Below are 13,044 nucleotides of genomic sequence, written 5' to 3' on the forward strand. Positions count from 1 at the left end.
GGGTATTGGAACAGGGCTGGGGAAGGTTGGGGCAGGGCTAAGGCAGTGCTGGGGGGACTGAGGATGGAGCAGGAGGTTTGGGGGCCAGGTTGGGGGCTACAGGGACGGGCCTACGAGGGGAGAGGGAAGGTTGGGGGGGCTGGAGCTAGGGCTAGGGTGAGGGCTATGAGACAGAGGAGGGGATGGGGATGGGGATGGGGATGGGGCTGGGAAAGGCAGGGGGGGCTAGGCCAGGCAGGGGGCTATGAAGGAGATGAGGGGGCAGGGCTGGGAAAGGTTGGGGGGCAGGCTGAGGGCTATAGGGAAGATGAGGGGGCGGGGCTGAGGGAGGTTTTGGGGGGACAGGCAGGGGGCTATGAGGAAGATGTGGGGGCGGAGCTGGGGAAGGTTGGGGGCAGGCTGGGGGGTTATGAGAGAGGGGGACCAGGCTGGGGGCTACGGGGGCGGGGCTATGATGAGGGAGATGCGGGGGCGGGGCTGGAGGAGGTTGGGGGCGGGGCTATGATGAGGGAGACGCGGGGGCGGGGCTGGAGGAGGTTGGGGGGCCAGGCTGGGGAGCTATGAGGGAGACGCGGGGGCGGGGCTGGAGGAGGTTGGGGGCGGGGCTATGATGAGGGAGACGCAGGGGCGGGGCTGGAGGAGGTTGGGGGCGGGGCTATGAGGAGGGAGACGCGGGGGCGGGGCTGGAGGAGGTTGGGGGCGGGGCTATGAGGAGGGAGACGCGGGGGCGGGGCTGGAGGAGGTTGGGGGGGCGGGCTGGGGGAGCTATGAGGGAGACGCGGGAGCGGGGCTGGAGGAGGTTGGGGGGCGGGGCTATGATGAGAGAGACGCGGGGGCGGGGCTGCCAGGCCCGTGTGGGTCCCTACCCCAGCTGATGCCGGGCGGTACCATTGTCAGTGGCAGCGGGAGGGGAGTTGCTGGTTACTCCGCGGGCCGGGGCCGGCGAAGAGGCGCTGAGGGTTATCTGGGGAGGGGACGGGGGTCGTTGCCCCGGCGCCGGGGGTCTCCTCCACCCGGGCGGAGCGCAGGCGACACCCCTCCCCCCCGCCAGCGGGCGGGGTGGTGCGGCCCGGCTCTCGCCCCGCCCCCAGCCCGAGTCCCGGGGCGAAGCGGCCCCAGCCCGGCTCCGCGCGGCGGCCCCTCGCGCTCGCAGCCTGCCCCGCGCGCACAATGGCGCTGTCGGCCCGGCCCGCGCTGCTGCTGCCCCCGCCCGCCTCCGCCCTGCGCAGGGCCCGCGGCCGCGCCGAGCCCTTCGTGAGGTAACGGCCGAGCCGGGGGGCGGGGCGTCCGCAGCTGGGGAGTGGGGCGAGGGGGGCGGGGCAGCGACAATGAGGGGCATTATGGTGGGCGGGGCAGGAACAATGGGGGACGCGAGGGGGCGGGGCGGTGGGAGACATGGGGGGGGTTCTGGGGGGTGTATGCAGCAAGTGGGGTCATTATGGGCTGGGGGGGATTGGGGGTGTGGGGCAGTGCAGAGGGGGTGGAAATGGGGTGGGGAGAGCTGGGGGGGCGTCTGGGGGGTGCTCCCCCCCCCTTTGCATTGCAGGGTTGAGGTCAGGGGGTTGCTGTTGTCGGGTTGCCAGGGCTCTGCCCGGGCTTCCTACCTGGCTCCAGTAGCCTGGCTGAGAAGGGAGCACGTGGGGGAGTTAAAACCCCCCTGTTTTTTGTCAAGCGTCTGACTGTGAAGCACCAGCCGCAGGATGAGGTGCTTGCGGCCCTGAATAATTAACATGCCACATCGGGCAGCAGTTAATTGCATCATGTAGAGAATAGCGTAACCGGGATCTGGCACTGGCAGCGAGATAGGCATATGATCCAAAAGACGCAACGTTGTGCAGCGCTACCCACATTTAAAATGGCTCTGTGTGTGTGTGTGTGTTGTGATAGGTCGACCTCTTTTTTTCAAAATAAATGCTTAAAGCAGCCAAAAATGGGGCTGGTGTTCTTTAAGGGGACAAGACTGAGTTAACTTCCCAAGGACAGCTCCAAGAATGATGGCGTTCCTATGGCGTTCCTATTTGCAGTGTATTATGGAAACTGTTGTGTGAAGGTTAAATTTTTCTTCCTTCTTTAGTGGGGAAACTGAATTGATCACGAGCTATGGGGAGGAAAAAGGGGAATCTTATTCTTTGAAATGGCTTGTCCTTCAACTGTTGGTGTTAAAATCTGATGGCTTGTAAAATAGCATGGCTTCATTTTTGTTTAAAAATGGAAAGTATGTATTGTAAAATCTAAAATAACATGGTGGCCTTTTGGGTCTACATGGTATAAGTTTTATTTTCTAAAAAGAGAAAATGGTTTCCCTTCGAGCCTCACGGCTTCTGGGAACAAGTGACCTTGGAATCTGAGATCCTGTTTCAGAGCTGCCTGGAGAATTTCTCCTTCCTTAGAAACATCTGTGAGTCTTGAGCTCCCTTAGGGTATCCAGCTAGCCTCTGTAACTCCTCCCAGTAACATGCCAAATGTCATCCACTAATTTTTTTCTGCCTTGGCATTTCATTTCACTTAATACACTGTAACTGTTAGGATTCAAATGGGGATTTAAAAAGTCTGTTTCATAGACTGCCAATAAGAATCTGGGTAGGTAACAGAAGTAACTTAAAAATAAAGCAAAACAGTCCCCCTCTCCCAAACACAAATGGTATATGAGTAGCATGGAGACACATCCCAAGATAACTTTTCTTGGATCGCTTCCATGTGCTTCAGAATTTTTGGACTTCTGTAGGGTGCTTGGGAAATTGGCATTTGTAGCTGAAATCCTGGGCACTGTATCAGGAAAAGAGAATAAAGAGTCTTAAATGGTCTTAAATAAAATGTACTGAATCTTTAACTGCTTAAAAAAGTCTTTCAAGAAGCATGCATCTTTTCAAAAAATGATGTTTAAATGGTTCTTAATGTGATTTTTTTTTTGGGAGGGGGTGAAGGATGGAACCAGATTTAATTAAAAATGCATATATTTTTAGGCAAAATTAAAGAAAATATATGGGTTAAAGTATCGGTGAACAATACAAATTAAAATGTATCTGTTGGTATATAGCATCTCACCTTTGTGTGACCTTTATAGAGCTGCCTATTCTACAAACAAGGATAACACTGGTGATTTGTACTTGATAATACTACTTCAGTAAATGGTATTATAAAATATAAAGTCACTGTCAATTAAAGTGCTGCCAGTTTGATCTTCAGTAACCTTATCATGGTATTTATTATATTGAAAGGTGAAATAGTTAGACTAGGGACAGAGGTGCAATAAAAGCAACATTGAAAAGTAGGTCTTGTAGCTTTATTAAATGTGAATCCTAAATAGGCATTCAGTGGAAAATCCTCCGGTTTAGTGTTGTTCACAGTACTTTTAAATATGTGTCCAGATACATTATACTGTGTCTTTGCATTTCACCATAAAGTGTGTTTATATAAATAAATATATAAATAAAACAATTGTCAATCATTCTACAAATTTGGGTAGTATGGCGAGAAATTTTTCTGAGGCTGTGTGTTGTGAATTTTCTAAAAATTTGTTTATATAGGCAGTCCCCGACTTATGCGGATCCGACTTATGTCGGATCCGCACTTACGAACGGGGCTTTCTCGCCCCGGAGGTCGAGGTGGCGGATTGCTACCTGCGAGCTCCGGGGCGAGAGAGCCCCGTTCGTAAGCTGCTCCGGTGCCCCTGGTCTGCTGGAGACCGTCTCCAGCAGACCAGGGGCACCGGGCGGGTTCCCGCGCTTCTGAGACTTTGCCAGAGCAAAGCCTCAGAGGCGTGGCACCCCGCTGCCGCTGCGGCTCTGCTCCCTGTGTCCCTGGTCTGCTGGGGGGGGGGGGGCGCAGCTAGTGTGCCCCCCCCCCCAGCAGACCAGGCTTTTGTTTTGGACCCTGGGGCAGAGCAGCTGGGGTGCTGCTGGGTTGGTCCAATAGCGCTGAGGAGCGGCGCTACTGGAGCAACCCAGCAGCACCCCAGCTGCTCTGCCCCAGACGTCCACAAGTCAGCCGCTGCTGAAACTGACCAGTGCTGACTACAGGAAGCCCGAGGCAGAGTTGCTCTGCCCCAGGCTTCCTGGAATCAGCCACTGATCAGTTTCAGCAGCAGCTGACTTGGGGAAACTTGGGGTTCTTAAGTTGAATCTGTATGTAAGTCAGAACTGGCGGTCAGTTTCAGCAGCGGCTGAATCTGGACGCCAGTTCCGACTTAAATACAGATTCAACTTAAGAACAAACCTACAGTCCCTATCTTGTACGTAACCCGGGGACTGCCTGTACTGAGGGCCTAATCCTGCTGAAGGTTTACAGTGTGAAGGGGTATACTTGTGCTGTTCTTGATATATACTGTATGATGGAGGACTATATCTATGCTCCGTATGAGTTTTGAAACACAGTGAAAGGTGTGTGTTTGACTATGAAGAGTTTTATTTTTTTAAGGAGGTTGTCACTCCAAAATCATTGAAACTACTGCTCAGTGGACTGGAGATGCTTACTATTGGCTAACAAAATTAGTTGAAAAGTCTCAGAGGAGTAGCTGCAAATAGGAGGAGTCCTATGGTGCCTTATAGATGAACAGATTTATTAGGGCATACGCTTTTGTGGGTAACACAAGGAATGTAAAATCCTGTTTAATCAGTTAACCAGTTAAACATTACATTTAACCAGTTAACCACTTATATGCCCCCCCCCATGGGGTTAAACATGATATTTTAACAGTTAACTGATTAAAGGGGAAGCTACTGGGGTCTGCTTAAGCCCAGCTGGGCTGGAGCGGCCACCTGCCACAGGCATGGGCTGCTTCGGATGGATGGAGCAGACCCTGCTTGAGATGTGCCTTGGCCTGTTGCGGACAGGGGCTGCTTTGGATGGGCTGGAGCTGTGGTTCCCAATCTTGTTTGGTATCACCAACTGGCAAACTTTCGATGACTGGTTACATTTTATTTGCATATTCATTATGCAAATAATGAATATGCAAATATGGAAAGAAAATGTTACTGGGTCTGCTAAAAGCCCCAACCCCTAGAGCCTTCTAGTGCCAGCCCTAAGTCCTAGAGCCTCCCTACCCCTTCACTACTCCCCAGCCACTGACCCCAGAGTTCCCTGCACCCAACCCTCCCCCCCATGCCAGCTGCCAGCCCTCAGAGCCTCCTAGTGCCAGCCCCCAGGTGCCAATATTAGCCCCATCCCCAGAGCCCCCCTGTGCCAGCCCTGCCCCCATAACCCTTCCACTACTAGCCTCTCCCCTAAAATCCCCCAGTATTAGCTTTGCCCCCAGAGCCCACCCTGTGCCAGTCCTCCACCTCTTAGAGCCTCTCATCTCCAAAGTCCCCTCTGCTAGCCCCCACCCCCCTCACCTTGCCCTGTGCTGCCTCCCAGCCACCAGCTTAGTGCTGCTACCTCAGTCACAGCTGCTCTAAGGCTGCTGTGCCAGGCTCCGCTTGGCCCTCTCCGCCATGCACCAAGCCACTCCTCCGCATTTGGGAGGAGGCCCCGCCCCACCCTGTGCTGGTTGGCTGAGAGGCAGGGCAGCACACACCTCTCTCAACAGCTGTGGCAGGAATGGAGGCGCTGAGCCGTGTACCTTGGCAGCCAGCAGTTCGGGCCGCACCCAGCAGTTGGGACCAGCTGGGTAGCCCCATATCTGTGATGGGCCCCATGGGGATGAAGCAGCCCCCTGCCCACAGTGTGCAGGGAGCTGGTTTAGCCCCCATGGGTTAACCAGTTACCTTTTCACATCCCTAATTCAGACCACGACTGCTTGCTATTCTGCCTGAAAAGGAGTTCGTTTCTCATGTTTTATTCCCGAGTGAATATTTTGTCAGTAATTGCAGAACTGCCAGAAGAGTCAACATAATTGGCTGTTTATATCTGAGTCAGGCCTATGGCTACAATGGCCTTAACAGCAGGCCAGGATTCGTCTTGTTGGCAACTGCTGAGGAGTGGTGTTTGTTTTAAAAACAATTGGATAGCCTTTTGGATTCAGTTTTTTTTAGTAAGGGGGGTAGTGCAGTGGTGAGTAGGAAACACTTCATGTGACAAACCTCTTATTCCCAGACAGAAAACAAATTGCTTTTCAAGCCACCACGTCTTTTAGTTGCTTGCAGATTTTGCATAATTATGCTTTGGATCTTTGTTTCTTTAGTTCACTGCCATTTATGAAAGATTCACCATTTGTTAGGCAGTCTTAGACATTTCTGTGGGAGTAGTGTAATGTTTGCCATTGTGAAACAAAACATACGCAAAAGAACACTGCAGTACAGCAATGGAGCTATATCCCTTACATCTGTTGAATTATATCGTTTCCTCTGTTACTGCAGCTGTGAGTTATGGCTCAGACATATGGCAGACTAGCCCACAGCCCTCAATAGGGAATCCATTTTTAATGGCACTTTATTTCTGCCCTTTTCATCAGTAATGTCATGCTGGGAAACAACAGGAAAAGGAAGACTGTGTGTAGTGCACTGAATAAATCTGATGTAGAAATACAGGATGCAATCCAGAGTAATGAGGATGGCTGTTTTTTTCCCCACCATCTTGGGTATGTGGGGAAAGTAGGGGGCATTAGGACTTGATTAAAATGAAGCAAAATTCTGTGGCATTAACTTTGTAGGCATACTCAGTCCTTGTACGTAGAACCACACACATTTGTCCAATATTAAAATTTTGCTTTCTGTAAGAAACTGTAAACACAGTACAGGTTTCACCTCTAAAATCCAGGATTCTCTGGTTCTGCAACATCCAGCGTGACCATGGTTGTTCCAGGGTCAGTGTGTCCCAGCGCACTGCAGGATGGAGAGGTCTGGGAACCACTGTATGGCTCAGTTGGGCTGTGAGGAAGGAGCCAGGAACCAGCACAGGGTTCACCTGGGCTGGGGAGGGGCCGTGAGCTAGCATGTGTCTCAGCTGGGCTGTGGGGGCTTCCAGGAAGCGGGCAAGGGGTGGGGCTGAACTGACTTCCCTTGGTCCAGAAAAATCCCTTATCTGGGACCAGTCAGGTCCCAAGGGTGCCGGCCCAGGGAGGTTCAATCCCTTCCTGCACCCAGACCCCCCTCCTGGATCCTGCAGCCAAATCCCCTGCCTCAGGTCACAACCCCCTCCTTCACCCAAACTCCCTCTTAGATCTCACACTGTATCCTGCACCGCAGTCCCTTAACCCACTCTTCTGCACCCAACCTCCATCCTACTGCCCACATCCCCTCCACAGAAAAGTGCGGCCCTTGACCACTTTCCAAAATCTTGGAGTGCCCCTCCCAACAAAAATTGTTGCCCTCCCAACCCCCCCTCCCCGCCCTGCTCTAGTTGGTTCCTGAATAGTTAGGTTGCCATAAACTGCCTTAGGTTGACCTGACTGTGTAGTGTAGACCAGCCTTCAGTCATGATCTCCCTTGTCTGTGCTATTCATTTCAGTGTGGATAAAAATCAATGATAAAAAAAAATCAGATAAAAAAATACAATACTAAATTTCTCATTTAAAAACAACTTACCATTAAATCTCATCACAACTATGCACACAGTTACAGTCTGATACAAATTAATGAATGGTTTTAGCCTGTCCAGCCTAACTGCCACATCTTTCTTCTTGAAAGTTTTGGGCTTTCAGTTTCTGTTTCTCAGCAGACTAAAGTCACATGTGCAAAGGATGCAGGGGATATAAGATTGTTTTTCTGTGCATATGTGGTGGTGTACCTGGGCCAAGCATGACTGACATTGGTCAGTCAGGACAATTGTCTTAGAGCGGGAGACAATATATGGGGAAGAATGGAGAAGAAATAGTAAGGAGCAGTGGAGTGGACTGGAAAGAAAAAGGGAAGATAGGATTCAGTGCACACACAGCTTCCTATATTTCCCTGCACTTTTGTCATAGACAAACTGTCATGGCCCTATCTGGGAATATTTTGAAGAAATCCATTTTCTGGGTGAAAAAGGGAAACAGCGTTAGCGATGAAAGAAGATGATATAGGGCCTAGTTGCAAGAAGCATCATAGCGAAAACTGCATATTGAGAGAAAATGATGTGGATATGAACATGTGTGAAGATCAACTGGTTAGTAACTTGAATAATTCACATTGGCATGCATCATTCTTCAAGATTCTTTGCCTTCCTGTATAAGTGTTGTTTATAAATAAACTTCTCAAGTTGTTTGCTATGATGGATGTCGCTAGAAAAAAAAGTTTAGCTTAGCTAATCCTTATGGCTTGTTAGATTCTAAACCTAGTTAAAGAGTTAATCACCCAAGTATACAGAAAGCTACAGTAAGAGAAATCTAGAGTTGCCACTGTGTCATTTTATTCTTTTATACTATGTAATACAATGCCTCTTATTTTGGAAAATCATGGCCAGACCATAATGGTGATGCCATGAGTTTATTACCTATTTTACTTAAGCATAACTCAGTTTTCCCAAGGGAACCTCATGCTACATTTATTTTCTCAGAAGACACAAGGGCCAGTGAAGTAAAATGAGACTGACTCTACTATTAAGTGTATTCTAAGCACAGTTTATCTTAGCTTCTTTGGTAATTTGGAATCAGATCTGTATCTTTGCTGAAAAATTGTAAATGATTAACTGAAAAATGCAGTGAAAAGAATGACCATTCAAAATCATTTTTTACTTTTGTTTCAGGGTCCAATTTAAACATGAGACTCTATCTGCAGCAGTCCGTTGGTACTTTTAGCAGCAGTACTATAAATAACATACTTCAGACAAGGAAGTATCATTAGCAAGCAAAATACTTCAATCCATGGGGGAAAAAAAACAAAAACAAAATACTGTAACGGAGATGCCTATCTCCTGCCTTAACAGCAGGACCAAGTACCATCCTTGACACATTTTTGCCCCAAATGGTTTCCTCAAGGATTGAACTCACAACCCTGAGTTTAGCAGGCCAATGCGCAAACCACTGAACTATCCCTTCCCCACCACCATGAATGGGTTTGTAGTAAGGAGTAGGAAATACCATAAGTGATAAGATTGCTTGGTTAATTTAAGCCAGCAGTTCCCACTCACCAGTCTGAAAATCCGTCTCTGACAGGCTGTGGCATGTTGCCAAGTCATGCCCCCAGCTTTTATTTAGCCCTTCTGCTGGGGTTCCCCGGGGAACCCCATGCAGCAGCAGGGTGAGTAGGGCAGCGGGCAGCCCAATGTGCTGCAGCTGGAACCGGGACCATGGTAAGGCTGACCCTACTGGGGCAGCCTCACTGTGACCTCAGTTATAGCTCCGGCTGCTACTACATGGCCTGCCAACGAGGCCGTGTGGAGCATGGCTGCCCCGTGACCCTGTTCTCCCTCCCTGCTAAGCAGGCGCCTCCCCCTGGCTTCTAGTTGCTCCCAGCCACCAGGTACACACATGAATATTATGCATTATTAAGAGCATAGGAAAATGTGAATGTGCAGAATGTGTTAGCACTGTTACCTACTGCCTATTAAATTCTGGTGCAATTGAGGCACAAGGTTTGGACTGGACAATACTCTTTAACAAGCATTAGCAACTACTTTATTGTTTTTTAAAAATGAGTGTGCAGCACTTTTTAAAATTCTTGTTAACCATCATGTTCCTCTTCCTTTTGATTTGCCTGATATACCATGGTTAAAATGACTGTAATGATATGCAAATATTTCAGTGCCAGCCCACCAACAGTTTTTGAATCAGTTCGTCGGTCTGCGGTATAAAGAACGTTGGGAACATGGACTAATGCTGCTTAGAGCAGGTCTAGGTGACGTGATTGAAAAATGCTGCTAGCTATGATAACCCCCCTGTGGTTGCCAGTACAGGTGAAACTGCGCTGATTCTAGGTAAACAGGAAGAAAATAAATTGCCTGATGTTGCAGTGTTGCCAAGGCAGGGCAATTCCAGTGTTGCAGACTGCAGTTTTGGGGACAGGGGGGAAGGAAGTAATTGGGATCACTGTTGTTCTTGACGCTTGCTTAGTTATTAGGATAAATATTTTTCTCCACATGCAGCTGTGTAAGCAGATGCTTGCTTGCAGTATACTCTGAACACTTTTTTTTAAATGAAAGGTATGCCTTAGGAGAAAAAGCTTGATTTAATATGATTGTGGCCCGTCCACTTGAGTTACTAAGCATGTGAAATGTACTAATAGTTTTGTATTTTTTGGTTAGTGAAAGCAATCACATTTGTCCTTAAATGTTGTTTTAAACTGATTTGTCAGAATCTGGCTGCTCACCTCAGCTGAGGGAAACCTTTAATGAGTAGCTGCTACCTGAATGATACTGCTATAGAAGTAAATAAGAGGAGGCGGGTATTGCTTTTTGTTTAATACTAAGTTTTTCTTTTACTGAAGGCATTTATTGTCACTTGAACATGGAGAAATGAACTGGTTTTTTGTACATGTGACTGTGTCCTCGACTTCTGATGGTATATTTGTCTATAATCCTTTTGACTCTAAAATTTTATATTGCAGCTCATATTTCATTTCAGTTCATTGTTGTATTGTTGCCAGCTCTCTTTAACAGGAAGATCATACTAAAAGTTAAATGTTAAGGACTGAAATAACTTTTGCATTGAGGATGTAAACTTACAACGATCAGAAGACCTTGTCAGTGATGTCAAGAGCTTTTATATTCTCCTTTTCACATTGCCTTCCTTAGTAATCACCTTGTTAAAGCCTATAACAATACATATATGAACAAAACAGAAATAAAATCATAGGTACTGATGTTCACTTTTTTGTTTTGTTTGATATAATAGAGCTTTAAACTTACTTAAGAGAAGAGAGGGGATCCAGGTAGAATTTCATGTCCGCACCAAATATTCTTTTTGACCTGACCAATCTTATGTCCTTTTAAGTATTGTCTCTGATGACTGGCTTTTTCTTTTGTAGTTGCAGCCGTCTTCGACAAATCCAGAGCATCCTGATGCAGAGCAGCAAATCTCAACCTGATGGAATTCTCTGCATTTTAGGTTAGTTCTCTTAACTGTTCAAGTTTGTCAACAGCATGTTCAAGAAATGCATAGAGTAAACTGTTAAGAGTTATAAAATAATTGCAGATGTAGAAATATGGAAGAATGTAGTATTGTTATGCTTACAAGAAGCACACAGGATCTTTATGGGGGAAAGGCAATATGCTGTATTTATTTAGACTACAATGGCAAAACAGTTAGCATATGCTTATATAGTCAGACAGACAGACATCCTCCTGCCACTGATGGTCTAGTTTGCTCATGTTAGCCTGGTGGCCAAGTAGGCCAAATGAGAGGGAGGAACCAGGTTTGCTTCGGCCCGGACCAAGGTTACATTCTAATAATGGAAGGACAAACCCAGTTCTTAAGGGAAAACAGTCCTCCTTTTATAATGGTCCTTCTCCCTCAGGATCAGTGAGTTTGACATGGTCATTCTGTTTTTTCTGACCGATGTCTGTTACTCTGGTTGTTCTTGTTCCTTATCATCTTTGTTCTGCCATGCTAAGCTGGCTTGGATCATGAATAACTTGTCCCAATTAATAATGCTTGCCCTTTCCCTCAGTGTTCGGGTTCACCAATCTGCCCTCTCTTGTTATGCCTTCTAGATCATTGTTGTCTGGTTCAGTGGTGGCCTTCATCCATATCTTTCGCACATAACAAAAACAAGAATTTAGGTTTGCAAGCGAAATTTCAAGAAAAAGCAAGTCATTACATTCCTCCATTACCTTGCATTACATTATAATATCTACTTTAAAACTAAAAACAAAATAGCCATAAAAATCCACATCTATTTCTACTTCAATGATTAAAAAATATTGAAACTTGGTGCATTACATTTTAAATGCTTGAAAAAGCTCTAAAATAAGAATTTTTCAACTACCGTATTTAGAGCTGTGGCCACCAACCAGTCGAACACAATTGACTGGTTGATTGTGGGGGCTCTGGCAGTCGATCGTGAGGCAGTGCTCCCAGACCGCTTTGGTCCCTCCCACCCCCAACGAAGAGCCTGTGCTGGTGCTACAGCCTCCCGCAAAAATAGAGCTAGCTCCGGCTTCCTAAGGACATAGTATTTTATGTATTTATTTTTTGCCGGACATGGTATTTTATTTAAAAATGAAGCCTGGCCAATAAACCCCCGATTTGGTCCAAACCCCCATCTGGCTGCACCCTCATAACACTCCTGCACCTCGACCACCTCACCTGACCCTGAGCCCATCATACACCTTCTCAGGAAGCAGCCTCAAGACTTTGTCCCCACGCTGCAGGAAGGAAGGGAAGACAAGAAATCACGCATTCCTCCCCTGCCCACAACAGCGCATCTGCTTTCTTGTCTTCCCTTCCTTCACGGTGCTCTGGGAAGGCAGGGGGTGGGGTTTAAGATGGCAGCGCAGAATCCGGAGTGGGTGGATTTCTTGAAGCTGTATGTGCGCTTCTTCCTGCAGATTCTGCCCCAGAGATCCTTGTCCCTGGAGAGCCCCGGTATCGGCCAACCTGCTCCTGCCCCCTCCCTCTGGCCAGACTGCCACCAGCACTCTGCCCCCTCTCCCTTTGCCAGAGACCCACCAGCACACTACCTCCTGGCCAAACAACCACCAGCACCCTGCTCCTGTCGCCTCCTTCCTGGCTAGACATCTACCCCCCAGCTTGCTCCTGTACCCTACTTCTCACCCAGATGCTGTACCCCCATCCCTATCCCACTCACTAGCAGCCCTGTCCCGCACACTGGATCCCTTGTTTTTGGCCTCACCTCAGAGCATAGAGGGGCCCACAAAATCCACTAACCCTGGAATCCCAGAAGAGTTAATCTGGGCCGAGGACTTGAAGACTACTAATGAGATTCATTATAGATGGGAAAATGTGAACTATTATTTCTCTTTTGGTATTTCTTCTAAATTCCTTACTGTGCTGACAGATTTAGACAGAAAAAGATATCTGCTACCTTCCCCAAGTTGGTGCACATTTTTCTGTAGGGGTAAATGGTTTAAACACACATTCAGTGAGAAGCAACCTCTGAGGAACAGGGAAACGATGATTTAGTGGTGGCAGTGGATATGAGTTTGCAATGTCTTGTGGCATCAAAAAAAGTAAATACAAAACAGAGCTGTGTACACAAAGGTATCATTTTACAGAAGGATAGTAGCCCC

At 47.9% G+C, this 13,044-nt stretch overlaps 1 protein-coding gene across 2 annotated transcripts in view; it reads left to right on the forward strand.

The window, feature by feature from the left end:
• The first annotated feature begins 914 nt into the window (after window positions 1-914).
• The window catches only part of DNAAF9 (dynein axonemal assembly factor 9), a 109,425-nt gene continuing 97,295 nt past the window's right edge, over window positions 915-13,044 (forward strand). For both annotated transcript variants that reach the window (XM_075931016.2, XM_075931017.2), the window contains exons 1-2: window positions 915-1,259; window positions 10,821-10,900. In XM_075931016.2, the coding sequence (XP_075787131.2) occupies window positions 1,171-1,259; window positions 10,821-10,900 (169 nt within the window). In that variant the 5' untranslated portion in view covers window positions 915-1,170. The remainder of the gene's footprint in view (window positions 1,260-10,820; window positions 10,901-13,044) is intronic.

The sequence above is a fragment of the Pelodiscus sinensis genome, chromosome 4, assembly GCF_052426305.1.
Source record: "Pelodiscus sinensis isolate ZL-2025 chromosome 4, ASM5242630v1, whole genome shotgun sequence".
Lineage (NCBI taxonomy): Eukaryota > Metazoa > Chordata > Testudines > Trionychidae > Pelodiscus > Pelodiscus sinensis.